Source organism: Gobius niger, assembly GCF_951799975.1.
Source record: "Gobius niger genome assembly, chromosome: 14".
Classification (NCBI taxonomy): Eukaryota; Metazoa; Chordata; class Actinopteri; order Gobiiformes; family Gobiidae; genus Gobius; species Gobius niger.
The window spans coordinates 6,643,500-6,664,585 of NC_136865.1; the positions used below are offsets into that span (position 1 = coordinate 6,643,500).

Below are 21,086 nucleotides of genomic sequence, written 5' to 3' on the forward strand. Positions count from 1 at the left end.
AGATATTTGTTTATAAATCGCCATAACCGCTCGTCTTGCTACATAAGCATCCATCCATCCATCCATCCATCCATCCATCCATCCATCCATCCATCCATTTTCTTCCGCTTTATCCGGGTCGCGGGGGCAGCAGTCTCAGCAGAGATGCCCAAACTTCCCGATCCACACACACCTCCAGCTGTTCTGGGGGGACCCCGAGGCAACACCAGGCCAGCTTGGAGACATAGTCCCACCAGCGTGTCCTGGGCCTTCCACGAGGCCTTGTCCCACTAGGACAGGCATGGAACACCTCACGGGAGGCGACCAAGAGGCATCCGAAACAGATGCCCTAAGCATGTGCACGAAATGTTGCACAGCAAGATGATGCTAACTTCCTTTGGTAACGACTGTGTCCTGTGTGTTTTATTCCTAAAGAGAGATTGCCATGTCTTTTTGAAATATATAAACATTTAGTATGTGGCAGGAATGAAAGATGTTGCAACATATTGAAACTTTGCACCCGCTGTAAATACTTAACCAGACAAGCAGGTTTAGCATCGAAGCTAAAAGCTGACCTTAATCTGACGCTAATAGTATCACTATCTAAACTGATTTTTACGAAACGGTTTGCAAGTTTTCCTCTGTTTTTGAAATCCTATTTTATTTGAATTTATGTAAAATGTTTGACCCATACGCTAGCCAACAGGAAGTTAGCCAAAAATGTTGAACACACTTTGAGTGCACAACTGCTCGGGTCTGTGTTCCCTCTGTGATGCAACACAATCCAGGGAATACAGATCGGAGCGCTTCAGCAGCAGAAGAAGAAGCTAGCAAAGTGAGCAATATTACGCAAACTGTATTACAGAACAATAAAAGTTGACTTTGCACAATTTGTCTTCATTAAATCAACTTTTTTGATCTTTTAACCGTGTTATACAATTATATCTTGACCAACAACATACCTGGAGTGTTTCAGAGGAAGGTTTGTACCCTCTATTGGCAGTTTGTACAACTACATTTATAACATTGTATGTCCTAGGGGTATTTTCTAGATTCAATAATTTTTAAAAACACCTAGTTTACTTTGTCTTCTGTGTAAACGCCTGAAATGAAGTTGGATTTTGGAGATTAATTCAGTTTTCCTTTGCCTCATCTCCACAGCAGCCGTCCATAATCGAAATCAAGTATCTCGGCAAACCCTTTCCCGTCGATCCATGGGTAAGCTTCTTGTAAATACACCTTTTTTATGTCAAATTTGTTTCTGTAGCAGAACTCCCAAGTCATTCACAAGGCTTTCTGCACGGCTAGTTGCGAGAATAAATTTGAAGAACACTACAAAGCTGCATACATTGGGCCTATAGTTGAACACGGCTCTTGTGGGAATAGCGCACTGGGTAAACACAGACATCCCCATGGGTTATGTACAGAAGCTCCCTGCAGAGTGGCACTTCCTATGCATTAGCGCTAAAACAAATACCATTTTTCAGAAGTGTAGCAATCTCAGAGGTGCATATTCCTTTAATGAAGAATATAGCGCTGCTTGTCCTTCCTGGATCTCTTCACAAGAGAGAGCGATGTCTTAAACATGCGGGATTGCTCTAACATGCATCAAGGAACCAACAACAATGCAGACAGCACTATGCACAATTAAAGGCTCCTGTAAGTTGAATTTTTGCTCATTTTTTCTATCTTTGACATGTAGGGGAGTACCAGGGAATCTGTGACACGCTGCAGTGCGCATTGGGCAGAATAATTGGATTGGTTGGAGTGCGCAGACTGACTGACACTGTCTATTTCAGGGAGTGCGTCACCTGCCACTGATCAAATTTATGAGGCTCTTCATTGGGTCCCGTGCGCTTGTGAATAATAAGTCAGGGATCGGCCAAGGTCAAGTGGAATATGCTGTTTCTGCATGAAACCTGAGCACCAGTTTGGCAAAGGAAAGGCTTCACCCGCCGCTAACGCAAAACGAAAAAAGATGCTACGAATAGTTCAAGACAATCCTGGATTCTATCTCCTTTCCCCCAAAAATGAAACTAGCGCCGAATCCTCAGAAATTGTTCAATGAGCCGTCTGGAAGTGCAGTCAAATGTTTTCCGCTTGGACTCCGCAACGTGCTATTCTTATTCAGAGCGAACGATTGTAGCAAATGATACAGTGTAGAAAATATCGCTAGTTAGTCATATTCAGACAGTGAGAAATATAAAACCGATCACTCTGAATGCACAGGGAACTGTAGATCTCCTGATATCAGGAGGATTACTGAGCGCAGGAGTAATCCCGGAGTATGGATTACAGTTGAAGAGATTTGAGCAAATCTTTAAAAATGCAGCTGCAGAGATTTACCACTGGGTACTCTTCAAATACAAATTTATTCTCACCATAAAATATAAAATGGGTGATGGAGGAGCACAACTAGGTCAGTCTTGATTGTAATTTCGCAGACGATAACACTTACTGTATTTAAAAGTAGTGACCTTTCACATCGTGGTCATCAAGTGAAATAATGTACTGTATATTTCAAGCTTAGAGCGGCTGCCAAAGTACTACAGTGCTCTGGGATAGACAGACAGAAGCGTGGTTGTAATCTGCAACTAAGGCCCCCCTGAGTGCTGCCACCCACACACCACTCACACATGGACACAACACCCTGCTGACAGGTGGGGTTGAAACTGTGCACCTTCGGATCAGTGGAAACACTCAAACCACAGGACCGTCACTGTCCTTTAATTTAGTCTGAGCAACCCACGTGAAAGAGTGGGCGATCAAGACTGTATGCTAGAATGATGCTCCCGCTTCAAAGCTAGAACGGTCTGGGCTCGATCCCCGGGCCGGACAGGCTCAACATCCAGAGAGGGACATGAGGCTGAGATCTACCCACTGCTGTTGACCGGTTGCCCCAGAGACATCGAACTATGGGTCAAATGCAGAGGACAGATCTCCCTGTGGGGATAATAAATAAAGAGTATATTCATTGTCCTGTAGAGGGTGCTGTAGCGCTTCTTCAGCATTATCTTCTCACCTTGAAGCATGCACCTGAGGTTTGTGAACTGACCAGATGAAGTAAGTAAGTAAAAAAGAGAATATAATAGTAAGAAACATAAAAGTACTTGAATTTTGAATCTAATGATGTACATTAAATCAGACTAAAGCTGCAAAGGCGACTTATCTGTCATGGTGAATGTACACATGTTCATTTGTAGCTAGCAGCTAATGTTATAATGTAAGCCTAAAAATGTATATAATGATAACACTACATAACATTTTTATATACTCTTGGCCAGAGGACACTGCGTCTTCGTGCTTTATCTGCTTTGGTGCATTCTGTAGTCTTGCACATTATTAAAAATGATAAGAAAGGGCCATGTGTGCTAATGCTAGCACTAGCCACTGTGGTGTTCTATGCTAAAGGTGTCTTCATGTACTGTGGGAAAGATGTAGTGCATTTAAATGTTTTTAGTCGTCAAACTCACACTGGCAGACAAAGTAAACAAGTACATCAAAGGGAGTACATAAAAAAAAAAACATCCATAATGGCATTTTTAGGAGGCTAAGTGGGAATGAAGATAACATTTTAATTGTATTGCATGCTGAAATACAATGTAATCTGCATAAATTGCCCTTATAGTATGGCATTTTAATTCTTTCCTGCTCTCTTTCCTATGAGTTCTGGTCAAAGGTAGTCTTATCTACGCAGATGAGGAGGCCTTCATGAGTAATTTTCAGCTGTCAAGTGTTATTTATCATAAACAAGGCAGCATGAAAGCGCATCACTCAATGTCATTTCCAAAAGTGAAACAATGATTTCATCGTATATAATAAATATGCTCAAAGCCAAAATGAAATGACTAATAGTTAATCTTAAATTAGATAAAAAGGTTGTTGCACATTAGTAGTGGCGCTGAAAACATCACATACAAGATAACCTGAGTGCATCAGATGAAATGCTTTTGTTATGACGCAATTGTCTTAACATTTATAGAATAGTAAAAAGTCTTGAAGGGTAAAATAACAAAGGTCTCTTAAGGAAAACTGGGACAAAATGATTTACTCTGCACCTTCTGGACTCTTCCACAGCGACGACGAGCCCAGCCCCTGGTGACCGGTAAACGGTGTGGCTGACCACAAGCATCTCTCTGTGGAAAGAACAACTGAACGCTGTACATTTAAATCAGGTAAGACGCAAATACACTTTGCAACACTACAACAACGACGGCCACTTTCACGACTGAGAAACAAAGACCACGGAACCCCAAATACCTCTATTTTTGCGTTTTCGTTAAATTGAGCCAATGCAGTGATTACCAGGGAAAACTGTAACATCAAATTTGTCACAGGGCGAGTTTATGAGCACATAAATGTCTTCTTTTAAAAACACTTTTTTCCACAAATAGAATAAAAGTAGTTATTATGTCATTAAATTCATACTATTTTCCTTGTACATAGAGCTTACAATAATTGTTTTTTCCCCGCACTGTAAACCCGAACAGGTTCAACAAACTCAAAACTTTTGGGGAAACTAAATTATGACAGACATTTTGAATGTTTTGAAATGTTTACGTCATGTCCAACAAGTTACAGGTTCAGTAGACTCATCCGACCTAGGTATTCAATTTGAACCTAAAATTTCAAGTTCAGCACACTCATTACAATAGCTATTCCCTGTCATTTTGAACCTAAAATTTCAAGTTCAGCACACTCACTACAATAGCTATTCCCTGTCAATTTGAACCTAAAATTTCAAGTTCAGCACACTCATTACAATAACTATTCCCTGTCAATTTGAACCTAAAATTTAGAGTTCAGCACACTTATTACAATAACTATTCCGTCATTTTGAACCTAAAATTTCAAGTTCAGCACACTCACTACAATAGCTATTCCCTGTCAATTTGAACCTAAAATTTCAAGTTCAGCACACTCATTACAATAACTATTCCCTGTCAATTTGAACCTAAAATTTAAAGTTCAGCACACTCATTACAATAACTATTCCATGTCAATTTGAACCTAAAATTTAAAGTTCAGCACGCTCATTACATAAAAAGTTTCCCTGTCAATGTCAACCTGTAACTTTAAAGTTCAGCACACTCATCCCACTTCCTTCTGCTTAAAATGTATGAGTTTAGTAGACTCCACTTAGTTGACAAAAACACAGTGTAATCTCTGACCAAGCACACTTGCACCTGCCTCTGTCCTCTCCTCTCTCCTCCTCTGCGACGTGACGGGTGCTTATATGAGAAGGGGGGGGGGGGCTTAGTGGGCGTGCGAGCATGTGTTTGTGTGTACTCGAGTGAGAGGGCGAGCGAGAGACTGGAGAGGGAGAGGGGGAGAGAGATAGAGAGAAGGGGAGGGGATCCTTGGCGCAGCGATGAACCGGCACACACCATCACAATACCACAGCAGAGCGGACTGACTGCCTTCCACGGATCTATTGTTCCCATTCGTTTTGATACCCTCCCATCCTCTTCTGCAGCTTCTTCTTCTTCTTCCACAGCGCAGGACAACCCCAGCCTTCCTCTTCTCGTGCACTAGGATTACTTCTTCTGGGGGGGGCTGGACGAACACACACACACAATAAGAGCTTCTTGACTTGAGCCTGCACCGCGTGGCTCAGGAAAAACCTTTGCTCGCCCTGCTTTGATTCTTTTTTCCTCCTCCTTCCACGCGCCGCATTGGGGAAGTATACCAGGAGGAGATCATCCACGCCACCATGGGGAGGGTGGGTAGAGCCGGACCCCCGGCACCAGGGGCACTTCCTGGGGTCTTCCTTATGGAGGGGTCCCCGGTGCGGAGGGCTACTACGCTGGTTCTGCTGCTGGCTGTTTGCGCGGGACTGGACGGTCAAACTGTAACGGAAACTAGGACCACGTACATCTGGCAGACAGGTAAGTCGGGTTTCTTTCTGCACACGTGCTGGTGAAAGGGATGTCCCGTCTGATGCCGTTACTCGAGAGCTGTTTGTGAAATGCAGAAGATGTTTTAACATGCGCTTGGTTATGGAGTTTATGTTGAACTTTTATGGCTTTTTATCATAGAAAGTTGCATTTTCGACACAATAATGTTGTGCATAAAAAGGCTGGGCATAGCAGGGAGTTTTGGATAAGGCAAAGCAAGGTCAGACCTCACCCACTTCTTCGTAAAGGGCGAATTTCATAGTTGCAACTCGATACCTATTAAAAGAAATACTGCTTCTACCAATCCTACTACACTTCGGCTACTATTCGCAGTGCAATTTAAATTCACCAACATGTTTCTTCAATCTTAATGCCTTCATGTTTTTGTTGCTTGTCGTTTGTGGGCTTGGTTGTGCTATAATTGAAGCCAAGAACAGGAAAAAAAGGTTCTATAACATTGCATGAATGTTACGCAAAGTCCTCAGACCTCACCCTTATTAGCCGTCCCACTCACACAGTATCAAAACCAATATTAGTCGTTACTTGCAGTATCGGTACTCAAGCTAATCATTAGTAATTGCATCAGCAAGCATTTCACGCTTGTATTGATGTGGATTTTTTTTTTAACAAAGAACCAATTGCTCCACTACTACCAGTTAGGATTTGGCGCATGGGTACGTTCATTCATTGGATGTCAACACTCCACACTGCATCAAAACAAATCTGACCTACATTGATGGCGACGCTGGAGTAGCAATGGGGAAGCATGGTGCTGGAGAGGAACTGCCTGGAGCTGCTCGCATCATGTGACTTTTAAAGAAAGAAAAGTAGGGAAACATTAAGATTTGAAAAGAGCTTTTTTAGAAAGCTGTGGAATTGATGGCCTAATGGTAATACTGTATGCAAAAGGCTGATAAAACGTGTAGTGTAAAAGCGCCTTGCTGCATGAATGAATGGAACCATGTGCTGTTGTTGCACTTCCAAATCATAATCCATTACAGTTTTTCCTTAAAGGGATGATGTTCTGCGAAACTAGCCTTTTGTTTTGCTTAGCTACAATTTTTATTCCTTTAAGAAACACCAATACAGAGTTGCCTTTTCTTTCATTCATGCATGTTAAGGTCCAGCTGCTCAGCTATAAGTGTTAAGTATCAATGGCTTTTGTCGAAACATTGCTCTGCCTTTATCAGTGCACTTGGCATATTTTCACTCTTTTGTACAGATTTGTCATTCAGAGTTTACTAGAAGCAAAAAAAAGTGAACTTTATTTCATAAATCTTTGTTTGCTATTGCAGTTTCATGAAGGAATGACCCAATCGGTGCGTGGCTTTGGGAATTATGATCCAGGTGGAGGGAATAGTTGGTAGTGTTCTTGGCAATGTCTGCAATGTGTCGAGAAGAGTGTCCTACAAAGCCTGATTGAAAGATGCAGAACTTTTATATCGTAGGAGAGGTTTTCAAAATGTCATCATCTGGGCTGGGTTGATTTAGAATTTCGATAACTAGAGCATCTCAAGAGGTCTTTACTCACGATGTTTAAAAAAGTCTCCACCACGACGTAAAATTCCGTGACTTTGCCCTGTGCACTCTGTTTTTTTTTTTTTTCATGGCGATGCATTGGAGCCATCTTGTCTTGCTCATATAGCTGCTGCAATCCCAGAAGTGTGCGCATCCAGACCCTTGAATTGGCTTACTCGGACTGTTACTGCCTTTTGTCTTTTCGGTGGGAGGGGGTTTTTACTGGGGAGTTCCTATATACGGCCTGAGCAGATGGGCACTTCTCACTGGCCCGTGCCTACTTCTACTTCTTGCCTGCCCCATTCATTCATCATTTCTCCCTGACATGCGTAAAATTGATGAGGAGTAGCGTGTGTGTTGGGAGCTCCGCTGCGCTTTCCCAGAGCGTGGGTAAAAAGCCGACTAGTGGAGAGAAAGAGAGAGAGAGAAAGAGGCAGTTTGATGGAGTGGAGTACAAGGCGCCATGCTGCTGCTGTTTGGGGAGGCGCCTTAAATTGCTATATAGTGCTAGGAGAAACCTACGGTACACAGGCATGGGGTCACACTTAAAACCTATGCGAATCAAACCCAGGACTGTTTTCCTGGGAGGTTTTAAAACAGAAATGGTTGTCTTAGTATGTTTTGGGGACTCCCTTGATTATGAAATATTGGAGAATGTTTTATTTTATAACATATTTGGTATCACTGGCATGTATGGCCACATGGATTTAACTTACTGTCCTGATCTGGAGTTGCTGCAGTTGGTCAGGTCTAGGTTCAGCAACGCTATGTGCCCAAAGAATGAGAGCATTCGGAATGACCAGGTTATTCCACCAATGGATTTCTTCTTCATCGATGGCACTGGCATACTCCAAGATGTCAGGAGTTTGCTGTAGTCAAAGCTAAAGGTGCTACATCCAAATATTGGAGTGTGTGACCGCTCTAATCTTCTGCAGTGCGGCTTTGAGATAAATTTGAAGGAAAATGTCATGCTTTTACCGTACAAGCTGTCATCTTCATACTCTGTAATGGAAATAATTAAAAGCGCTGTTTGTATCCATAGAAACACATCCATAGAGCACAATATCTATTTTTTTCTTGACTTCAGGTTCAAGAAGCCACTGGTTCAACGCCTACTTCTATTTCAGATCCTTTGACTGTGAAAAATGCAGTTCGAACTTAGGCTTGAGACTTTCCTTGATAGAACCTTGTTGAGTTGTCTTGTTGTAGAAGTCCAATAACAGAATCTTTGATGACATCAGAAGTTTGCAGGGTAGTTGTCCTGTTCCCCTAGACCCATCCTTCAAACCAGTGATGGGAGTTGCAGTTCTCGAGGTTGTGTGGATACCATTTGACTGCGTGCCACGGATCAATGGCGTCCTCCACAGAGCTGCTGTCTAATCTCACTGTGTGCCTGCGAATCAATTGCACTGGTTTGACTGGGAAAGCCACCCCCTCTTCCAGTACTGCCCGATCAATGGGTGCAGCACAGCCGGTAAAGATCAATGTCGGACTCGGCGCGAAGCTTAGCACATGCTGCAGTCGGTGAAAGCATGCAGTGGGAATTAGGCTTTGGTCGTCTATGAGAAATGTAACTTAATCAGGCAAAAGGAATGGTCAGCAGGATGTTTGTGCAATGCCTGAGGAATGATAGATTGAGACTTCTTTGATTGAATGCATTCATGGTTTTCCTATTCAAAGGATGGATTATTTTGTTGAAATTAATGCCGACACAACAGTACAATTTGCAAGATTGGAACTGGCTGGTGGTTAAATGCAAGCTGCTGTGTCCCTGTCTTTAAAATTCCTGAAAAATAAAAGACTCTTTTTCCTATATTTTCAATCAAACATTTTTTAAATAAATCTGTTCTGGTTTGGCTATTATTCCGAATAATAATTTATTGCCCCCTCTGGCACGTCCTTGTATATAGGCTAAATTTCGCAAAAGTGTTCTGTAATGGGGAAAAAACATGTTTTACTCAAAATATGTCTATACGATAAAGTACATAACAAATCTGTTCAACCCCATATCACTTACACTCTCTGGAGCGTACAGACTTTAGACTGTAGTGTAATGGCCCATTCGAAAGCAAAGACCTACAATACTCATCTAAGCTTCTTCCAAATGATTGTCACGTTTTCGTCCTTTTTGTTGCTTTTTTTTTTTTTTTTTTTTTACATGTTTTGGTCACAGAACTTACATACACACAAAAATACAGAATGCGGCCAAAACACGACAAAATAGACATTGAGAATGTGACAATAAAAAGAAATAGAACGTGATAAAAATGTGATGGAAATGTGGCAAAAAATGGGAGAAAAAAAACAATGAAAACGTGACAAATAAAAACAATAAAACGTAATAAAAACATGATAAAAACATGACGAAAACATGGCAAAAAACACAAGGAATATGTGACAAAAATGCATAAAAAAGGTGATAAAAATGCTACAAAAACAACTAAAATGTGATAACAAAAACAAGGAAGAAGCTTTGATCAGTTTTGTAGGTCTTAGCTTTCAAATGAGGCGTTACTCTGGCCTACTCTGGCAGAGTATTGGAGAAAATGTGCTCTGTTCAGGTGGGGGTTAAGAAGTTAACTCTTTAGATGTGAGTCAATGTTTCTTATTTGTAGTTGAACTATTGGTGACTCTCCATTGTCTAACACGCTGAAAAGTAAATCATTCCCACAACAAAAAAGGTGTTGAAAGTTCGCAAAGGAATTCAAAAAACATTTGAGCTCCAAGTACATTTCCCACAGTTAGCAATGTACTTTTGTCTTGCAAGCCTCTTGGAACTTTCAGTGGTACCTATTTTGAATGGGATCACTTAAAAGTACAATTTGTAAGAAAAACGTGTGTTCGATATGAACCTAAAACCATACGAATAACCTCCTAGTAGTATTCAGTGTCACCTTCTTTTTCAATCTGAACTAGTTCCGAGTATTCCCAGGGGTCCTTGTACCCACAGCATTGGACAACCCCTGACTACACTACAACGTCTTCTTCAACTCTACTGCTACTCCCATTATGCAAACACTGCAAGCTTTCAAACAGTAAAATTCCAAGGCGTGCCCTTCCCTGACTGCAACAACAACCGGGGCAATTACACCGTTGCGTTTTTATGCTTCACTTGGCTATCCAAAAACATCTCAGCTTCGAGCACACCAGACGTGACGTGAGGCGCCCTAAGTTAAAGCGCGTATACTCCGCTCTGGCTGAAATTTTAATGCTGAGTTAACACTTCCCATTGTTAATTTTCCCGGCGACTCTGCCTGGCAACAGTCATGCACTTGCACCTACTTTTGCCAAGCTCATGTAAATTAGCAAAAAAGAAAAAAAAAAAGAAAAATCCTGGGGTTGCATATTTGCTACCTGTCTGCAAAGGAAAAAAAAAAATGCCTGTCAGCTCCGCAACGTAAAGCTGGAATGTTTAACCATAAATTTGGGCACAGAAGCAAAGAAAAAAACCTTGGCCTTCTTGCCTCCCAGCTCCGGGTTCGAACATGGCGAGGGGCTTTGTGTTTGCCGACTAATGCCTCCCCTCCGCCTGCTTCTTGTTGTTGTTGTTGTTTACCAAAATTTTGTCTACACGCCCCGCGCAGAGCAATGGGAATCCGCGGGTATTATGCGCCGTGCCTCCTGCCGTGTAGGGACAGGGGGAGGGGATTAAGGGTTAGAAGGAAAGCCACCAGATTGGCCAGACAAAGTTAACCTAGATACCGCGGTGGACTTGTGTCCGTGTGCGCGGGCTTTAAGTGTGTCAGCGTAGACTTGGCACGGTGACAGGTTTCGCCGAAGCACAGATGTTGCCTTGAATGGGGCATTTCGGGGCGTCTTGTCTTTGATGAGGCTTGTTTTTTTGTTTTGTTTTTGGCGTGCCGGGGGCGATCGCTGCTTCACGTTCAAGATGTGGGGGCGTTTTTTTTTTTTTTTTGGAGCAAAGGAAATTTCGTTTTCGCCCCAACATGGCCAGGCTGAATATATCATTGACGGGCTGATTGTAACTATAATTATAAGGAAGCTCATGTGTAGAACTGGGGCTGCCAAATGATCGTAGGTGATGCAATTTTATATCCAAAACAGGCCATTATACATAGCAAAATGAGGTCAGAGGTCTTCCATCTGACTTGTCAAAACAAAAAGCTTAAACTTAAAGGGACTATACTGGGTTTAAAATGTTAAAACTGAGTATTTTCTTCCCCCTACATGTTCCAGCCATGTCCTAATGTGTAGAAAGAGCCCAGACCTGTTCACCTCTAAAATCCTGCAACGTCACTCAAAAAGGTGTTACCTCGGGTCCAAAGTGCCGTCATGCACGAGCTTAAAAGAGAAGCTGCAGTTACGCACAAGACCTGAGGTGGCAGTAGTGAGTAGAAAATGACCAACTTGCAACTTGCTAGTCTCTTTAAATGTTTAAAAGGTCAGTTATAGTCATGGTTTTCCTAATTTAGTTCCATTTTAGTCTTAGTCTTTTGTCCCTGATTAGTATTTTCTTTAACGCACATTTCGATTTTTGTTTCTGTGATTAGTATTTTGTCAAATACTGAGCTAAATATCGCAATATTGCTGCTGCATGTGATTAAATGAATTGTTTTGCTTCATGGTTCACTACAGCATTGTATCAATTCAATAAGTTTGTTATTTCATTTGTGTTTCCTTGCTCTAGTACAATGGTTCCCAAACTTTTAAGGCCATGACCTCAAAAAATAACCATGGGATCTAATTGGAACATTAATGAGCAAACCATTTGGACCATTCTGACACAGCTTACACTTAATAAAATATATATCTTTATATATATATATATATATATATAGGCAATTAGTGTTTTCCATCTAAAAATACTAATTCAGGAGCAAAGACTAAAATGGAGCTAAATCCGGAAAATCGCGGCTAAAACTGATAGACCTTGGTGATTTTTTGACATATTGTGGCATCTTATTGACTTGACTATTATATATTATAAAACTGTAAATCTATTGTTAATCATCTTAGACTGTAGAATAGCGATGGACTAAGTCGGGGTGGCTCCCCCCATTCATCGCAGGCTCACTGAAGCTCATTCATGCTAGCAATTGTGCTGGGTTTTTGGTGCCACTTCCTATATTCATAAAAGGGCAAAAGTAAAAAGAATGACAGGAAGGAATTAGGACGATGTTGGGTCTGGAGAGGTCAGAACGTCAAGCCTGGAAAAAATGCTGAATGGTAAGGGAAACTTCCGGAGCCTGCCCCCATTTCTTATTAGACTTGCCACAGCTAATAGAAATGCTAGATCCATGTGTTCAATCTATGGTCAATATATTTTTTATTTATTTATTTATATTTACACTTGCTGTGCGGTCCCAACCCCCATTTTGGGAACCTATTAGCTATAGGCTAGTCATGAATGTCTCGAGCTTTCCCTGTCTGAAAGAAAAGTAGCCGCCGCTCTTGGCTCCAAAGTTGGATGAAAAATGGTGTTCCAAGATGAGTTCATCCTAGAGTCACAGATGCTTTCCTTCAGACGCGCTTTCGGAAACAGTTTAGTCCTTGTTTAGTTGTTTAAGTTCCGCAAAAAGTAATGGCATGGATCGCAGCTAATGATGCAGTATATCTACCCAGTCACTGACATCACACGCATGCCACCACATCCGAATCCCCCGCTCTGCGGCACGTGCCACGGTCGCTCAGCGCCTTGACAAAACCCAGCCATTCTTTGCCAAAAGCGGCTTTGTTTCCCCTCTCAATTAGCAGACGGTAACGTGATCTAACTGGGATCTGCAGCTCTCTGTCTGTGCTCGTTTGTAAGCCCTGAGACAAACACGCGCTCCGAGCCGCGTGCCAGCAGACATTAGCGTGATGCCAGCTTCCTCGGAGTGACAGAGCCGTCACAGGCAGGTACCGAGAGGCGCTGTGACACATGATGACTCCGCGGCATAGTTCCTCCTGCCACCCCAGAGCAGGATGAACCAACGCCCAGTGTGTCATTTTTGTCATTCTTGTTGGAAATGGTTGGATTAATATAAATTCTTGAAAGTCAGCGCTGACTGGCAGGTGTTGTTGAAGCGGATGTATTGTGCAAAATCGACTTTTGTAGAGCAATTTTACAATGTGACAATGTTGTTCTCTCATCAAACACAGACCAGGAGCTGTGTTTCGACCCATTCACGCATCTTTGGGTAATATTTGAATCTTCTCCAGTAACATCTGGGCGGCAGCTCCCATAAAGCTCCTCTTGAGCTCTTACGTATCCAAGGAATAGTTTTCTCACCTCTCTAGCTCTTGCTAAGCTTAATCCTTTCATTGTGGAGTAAAAACAGTTAGCTTCGCAACAGCCACATTGACTACTTTTTTGTCTCTCTTTTTTGAAATAGCTGCTCTGTGAAGGAAAACAAGTGGAGGGTTGAGAAGGTGTAAGGGGCTTTGCGATTGGGAATCAGGAAGTGAAACTACTGGATATTAGGTTACATGTTTTGGATCAATATGGCATTTTTCTACATAGTGATGAAGATGTTTGAGATTATTTGCTAATAATAAGCACAATTCCCAGTTAAAATACAAAATGTATTGTCCTTGCTGACATTTTCTTTCAGTTTTACATACATTTCTGCTTGTATCCAATTCACAATTTAGTATATATGAATCCAAATTGGTTACAAATCCTTAGAAGGAAAACTACAAAGAGACATACTGTATTTGGGCATTACATGGCATTAAAAAGTAATAGAATTCACTTGCTGCTGCCTATAGAAACACTGGAATGGTGCCCACTTGTTGCGTCTGCTGGCACAGATTGGCAGCTTCACTTCTGTTTGTCGACCCCAGGGCAGCTGTGGCTTGAATAGCTTACCACCACCGAGTATGTGGGGAGATTTGATAATAATAGTGAGAAACTGATGAAGCTGGTGAAGCCCATTACACATACAGTACTTAATCATACAATCATACCTTGTTGGCAAACTCTCATCAAGTTTTCCTTGGTTTGTGTTGTGTTACCTGGGGGTAGCATGAGGTTATGGTGCCCTGACAGGGTGACTAGCTTTCCCCCTTTGTTGTTGCCATTGGGAGCAGAGATCTAGCGCATATCGGGATGACTCATGAACTGTGCGAGCTCCGTACTTCAAAGTTCAGAGCAGGCCTTTTATGTCGACATGCTTTTTGGAAAGAATGCGCTTTGCTTCTGACCGTCTGCTTGAGGAAACGGCGGTTCGGGTCTAAATGCGCTCAGCGGGATATTTTGAAGTGAAGAGAGAGGTGGATAAGTTACGCTCCTTCCAGGTAAAGTTCTTTTCAGAAACGTTTGAGACATCTGGTAGTGGTAAAAGACAACACTTCACCATATAGACTTTGATTTCAGATTATATTTGGCACTATGGTGTGTGATGATACCTTGTATTTTCCACAGAATGCAATGCTATAGTTTTCTTAAAGCTACAGCTGCATGGTCTGAAAACCTGTGTAATCGTAGACAAAGTAGAAGAATTTGGATGGAATCATGATGCGTGGTGACTTTACTATACACACCTTTTTTACTTGTGTCTCGGGTTTATAATATTTTTAGCAGATTTGTCCATTTTATTTATTGCTATATCAAACAAAATATTCATGCAGTACATAAACATACAAGGGACCTAATGTTAAGGAACAGAAATAACAACAACAGATAGCCAAATGCCAACCAACCACCAGGTCAGACGTGCCAATTTGCCGTCTCCTCAGGGACTTAACAACTCCTTTGAAAGCGATTACATGCCCTTGTATCTATTGTACATTTTTCCATGAGACTTGAGAGATGAGTAAGTACCAAATAAGTGCTTATTTGTTCATTTGTACGACTAAATTGCGTTCGGCCATTGTGGGCCAACCTGAGCAGCATGTAATTCAAGTACCAGAGTACTGCCTTACCGCCTCCTGGGTTTGTCCTTGTTTCAGAGCGTGGTGTCCCACACTGGTCAGCTCTCCCACCATCTCCTTCCTCTTCCTCCTGCGCAGCTCCCTCCGCTCCACAAGAGTCTTTAACCATCTTTTGGGAAGAGCTTAGCAGACAAATATAACAGAACAATAGTAGGATAGAGCTAAATGTCTTCAGCTCATTAGCTTGCTATGAGTCGTTCATGGCTAGTGTGGACTCTCTGCAGTAAAAAAGAAAAAGAAAAATCCACTGAGCCGCACAAAAGCCCCGCCAGATGCTCAAAATTATCCAATGAAACAATGTGGAAAATGCAGAAAACGGCAACTGTACCAAGAGAGAGGAAAGTTGCTGCTTGGAAGTGAGCCAAAGTTTCAAATTCTTTGTCTAGTTACAATTGTTTTGGGCAAAAGAGATGTTGACAGAATGTGCAATTGAGCGAGATAAATACATGTTTCCGTATAAAGTCTTTGGTTACTATTGTTCACAACTAACCTTGTGTGCGACATCAATGATATTACAGATGACATTTTTCCCAGGAGAAATAATGCTGGTAGTTGGATGACCTATACAATATGGCAAGCCCCGCTGTGCACCCCGCGCTCCCCTGACGCACACGTCGGCTTCTATCTGTATCCTTTAACATCCCCCATGTGGGCTGGGCATTTCCTGCGAGCAACAGTCACAAACGCACTCAGAGAGAGGGACAATAGCGCGTAAAAAGTTCCCAAGTTAATGAGCGGGGCAGTCCCTCTACCCTCTCCCCGCGTGGCCCGAGTGAAATGGACGGGGGGGGGGCAGTTTGAGGCCGGTTAACCCGCACACGTCCGAGGCAAAACAACAACAACAAAGCTCGCCCGCCGGTGCAGATGTGCCCATGCGCCGCACAAAAGACTGGAGAAGCCTCAGCCCGAGCCACATGGCCGACCTCTTTGTTCCTCTCCGGAGTCCCCAAAGAATAACCCCCCCCCACCTTCTCCTCCCGGCCACCACCACTCCCCCCAGCAGGCGCACCATCAGCCGCTCTCGGGGGATGGCCTTTGACCCCCAAAGCTGAGTGGGGTCCGGAGGAGTGTCAGCAGTAAACGCAGTGTGTGGGGGGGGGGGAGAGGTGGCAGATTCTCCAGATCAAGTGTCAAAGGCTTAATTCAACCAGTTTACACGGTTAGATTTAAGAAGCTTACCGGCTTTTAGTTGCTAACGTTGGGGAGATTAAAATTATTTAGTGATGACCCAGTCGTGGCTAAAATACTGTCTTTAAAGCTGCAATTTGGGGAAAAAGCACCGACATTTTCTGCCAAGTATTACAATTACATTTCTGATATAAGTTGCACCTTTTGAACACGTCCAGCTCTAGATTTTAGTCGCACATACAGATTTTTTCTTGGGCACCTCGCAGGTCACCTCTTGACACTGAAGAACCGATAGGGGCGGTTCACGGCAGCAGCACAATGCGTAATTCACTTAAATTAGCCTTTTAAGATCTCTACATCAATAAAATGCTCCGGGTTCAGTGCCAGTGCGCTCAGCATGCACTCTGACGCACATAGCTTAGGCACATGCACAGCTCACTCGGATTAGTCAACAAATAAAAAATCTCTTTTCAGGTGTTTGAAGATTTTTACTGCTCTGCACTCCTTTCCTCGAGCTGTGACATATTTCAAATTCAAAAAAAGGCTTTTGTCAAAATACACTTCTAAAGAGATGTGCTAGATGATGTTCTGCTGCACCTAAAGGAAAACGTAGCCCAATATGTTAGTGTGGAGCCCCGCTTTACCTTTGAGAGAGGGGTGAAAGATGATCAGCAGAACTAATACCAGCAAACAATGCAGTTTAGACCATATTTGGTGGACAGCAGAAGTGCATTTTAAGAAGTTAACGTAAAGAAAGACAATTCTTGACCCAGGACTGTGCTAAAATGCTTTACACCTAAACATTTCATTATCCACTTTATGGTCGTCTTTGAGTTACTACTTGAGTATGCGGTGTATCTATTGTGGTGTGTTTCCCATTTTGTGTTCTGGTGATCTCAGTATGATGCTTCGCCTGACAATACAATGACTCATGCTGTACCGTGAATCAATCATCCCGACCTACTGACTCTTCAGAGATGGTGCTTCCCCAAATAGTTTGCCGTATCGACTGCCAACCTGGCGCTTCATCACGTGCGAATAAACAAAAATAAATGAATAGTATAGTAGAGTAGAATAAATGAATTGAATTGTATAATAGCCAAAAATAGACTCATCTCCACTGCTCACAGCGCTTCGAAGCTGAAGTTGAAACAGACCGGCCTGTGCAACACAAGTGGCACCACAGCATTTCCACTTTTGTGGTTGCTGGCAGAGGATTTGAAGGAGGTACTTGCAGCTGTACAGTCGTGCTGTGCCTCGCAGGACGCCCCAGGTGAAGCACACAAGCGTCTAAATAAACACAAGCAGGCTGTTCGCTCATTATTGGCTCCTTTGAACGCAAAATCAAAACAAAGATTTTAATTCGCTTAACCCACAAGTGACGGAGAAATTTGTTGTTTGCATAATTTTTCATGTATTAGGTTAGAAGTCAACAGAGCTTGCGATTGTGTTGGCGAAAGCAAGAAGAAGATGGAATTCCTGGTGCATTGGACCAATATAAAATACTTGGGGATATAGCTACTAGTAGAATAAGATGCACCAATCCAGCTTGTTTACTCCTGATATCGATACTTGAAGATCTGATATTATCTGAGACGAAGAGACTTTCTTGAAAGTGGATCAATAAAGTCGTATCTTTTCTTGCAAATGAGATGTTACAGATCAATGATTAATTCTATCTATTAATAAACTAATGAAAATATGACAGGCTATGAGGTTACATTAACTCATATAAAGTGATCAGATCCTTATAACCTGGGCATTACAAATATAATATTGGTTATTCTTTAACAGCATTTCATAAACCAAAATACAAACACTTGGCCAGTCCAGTTGCCGCCAGCATTAGCATACTGTTGCTAGCTGCGGCATTTTGAGCGATGATCGGAAATACGTTTGTGGAGGTTAAAGCTGACTCAGCAAATTAATTCTCCAAGTTTTGGGCATCAAAATGAGCGCTTGCCCATATTCCCTCGGATGTAAAGCAGTGGTTTAGTGTCGGATATTTGTAGCCGATACCTGAGATATATCCGATATCAGTATCGGATCGATGCATCCCTACTGGTCATTAGAGTAACATAGTTGTGTTATTGTTTTTAGCTAATGTCTTTCTGTTCACAACGTTTGCTAGTATTTTTCTGGTAACGTTCAATTTACAACACTCGATCTCAAACTCATTGCGGGGTTCCAGTCGTCCTCGGAACCCGGACCAAATCTTGACATTACAAAGCACTTCGCAAAATTGTATTGTCAAGAATTGCCGATAGAAATGGTGTCCGCGTTTTAGAAAATTACCCAGAATTGACTTTTGCATCTGCTTCTCCTTGGCTTTCTCGTTTGCTTTTACTACCTATTCACGTAAAAAAAATAATGATCAGTGGCCTATTGTACATGCCAAGCGCTTTCCACTTTAACAGCTGAGATTGTCATTAACTAATTAGCGACCCGGACTAAAGTGGATGTCTGCTCGCTGCTTGTCGAGCTCGCAGTTAATGGGTATCCTTGGTTACTGGGTGAATCTAAGCATAATAGGCACTCAATTTAAGGAGCAGGTTGAGTTGTGGTTGTAATGCCTCTTTAAAACCAGCAAAGGTTCAGTCATACCCTCCCTGAAAGACGCAAATGGCTAAAATATTGCTGAACTGTCTCTTGAATCGCAAACTATAAAACAGTTTTGGATCTGGTTCAAAAATCTGCCAAACAACTCGCACTCCCTTGGTCCCATTATTCGCCGTATTACTCCGGCACTTGACAGGAATGCATAATGATCCCGTTCAGAGTCCGTACAAAAGCTGGATGACATTGCAATTTGTCGCGCAGACGCCTCTCCGCTTTTTTTCCACGCTGTTTCTTTTATTCGGCACTCAGGCGACAGAACCACCCATTCAGAGGCTCGCTGCACCCGGGGGGAAAGAGTGTGCCCTGAGAGGAGCGTCAACACCCCACCTTCCAGGCTGCTGACACGGCCTGAGTAATTACGCCGGAGTGGGGACAGTTCGATCCAAGAGGGGGAGTAGTCCACTGCCTTGTCCAGTCACTGATAAGCAGAGGTAGTGCAGTGTTTGTACAAGTGGCTTAGGGGTACAGGGAATGTTAGCAAAAACTTTTAACCATGTAACCATAACATTTGTGGAGCAGAAGTTTGGTTGTGTATTTCACAGATTTTACGTCATAGTTGAGGGAATACAAAATGGTTGTCCCCATTTTTAAAGCCGATAATCCATCTCTGTACCCGTTCTGCACTAAAGAAAGCGTTCATCACGGTGCTATTGATTTGCTTGCTGCAGTTAGCAGGACCTGAAAGCTTGTTTTCACTGTTTTAAATGTGACCTACAAATGCCTGCTGAGGGTGCTCTGACCAGCCCAGTCGCACACTCCTTATTGTCTTTTCTTTATATATATTTCAATGTTTTTAAAGGTGCATTATGCAACTTTTTAGGTGAGGAAAAAATAAAAAGACATGTGTGCGTATTTGACCTTGCAGTGACCTAGCGGCTGTGTAAGTGGTCAGCATTGAGCCTTTACTTTCGATCATGGTGGCCTCTACTATGTTCCAGTATAAATTGTTTTGTAGGTTTTCTGGTGAGGGGCGCTGTCAGCAGTGAAAACCTTCCAAACACTTGACCCTGGAGAATCCTAGAGACCATAGTGATGGAAATTAAAGGCGTTTTGCTGACCAGTCATGCGGCCGCTGGGTCAAATACAAGGTCAAATACGCACAAATGTAAACTTTTTTTTTCCTCATGAAAAGTTGCATAATGCACCTTTAAAATGCAAAATATGATGGCTGAGGTACTGAAAATAATGTTTTTTAAGGCTCAATTATGCATAATATGTGATATGGTGATTTCATTCTGAGTTTTCTATGCAGTTTTCTGGGTAAGGAATTTCTTGTTCACACTGTGTATCAACCCACCACTAGCTATTTGTTGTGAGCCTTAATGTACTTGTCAAGTGCAATCAAGTAAATACAGTTATTAAATAAGACGTCTTCGAAATGGTGATGTATGGCCTCCCGTAGCTCGCCTGGACATTACAGTGCAGAGGTGAAGCGCTGACCCGTGGTAAGGCTGGACAGATGGAGGTACTTAGCCAGCCCTGGGCGCAGCTAGCAGCAGTGAACGATTGGTCACTGTGAGCTCAGATAAACATTCTTAGAAATGCAGTATTCATTGTGTGGAACTTACCAAGGCCGGAATGAACTGGGAAGGTATATTTAATAGTTATCACAGTCAAATTGAGGTTGCAAATTGAATGTTTGCAACTCGCTAACCTCAAAGACTGAAATCAGTTAATGGAGACAACATAATAGCTTTGGTAAATAACAAAATCCTTGGGGCTTTGTTATGTATAAAACTTTCATAACCTGTAGTTAGACCACTCTTACCTTAGTAAAGCAGATATATTTTAGCATATTTAAGTCTTTTTCAAAAGTTGAAGCTCCTGGACATGTTTAAAGTGTGCACAGGGATCTGAATCTTGATTTTAAAATGTAAATTGCAAATATAATTGCTAATTGTTATAGCTACATTTGAAATCGTCCAGCCTTACTTAATATCTAGAAAACAGACTGCAAGCTCTCAAGCTAAAACCAGGTGATGTTTGTTTTTACTTGAGAAAAAGGCGCTTTTCCCTTTATGTGTTCTTTAATCATTCCGCCTCGCCAGAGCTAACCTTCTTATTGTTTTA

The 21,086-nt window shown here is 42.2% G+C and overlaps 1 protein-coding gene across 1 annotated transcript in view; it reads left to right on the forward strand.

Annotated features, from left to right (window-relative positions):
- Positions 1-5,340: 5,340 nt before the first annotated feature.
- Positions 5,341-21,086, forward strand: part of thsd7aa (thrombospondin, type I, domain containing 7Aa) — a 213,304-nt gene continuing 197,558 nt past the window's right edge. The window contains exon 1 of the mRNA XM_079571198.1: positions 5,341-5,867. Coding sequence (XP_079427324.1) covers positions 5,693-5,867 — 175 coding nt within the window. The 5' untranslated portion in view covers positions 5,341-5,692. The remainder of the gene's footprint in view (positions 5,868-21,086) is intronic.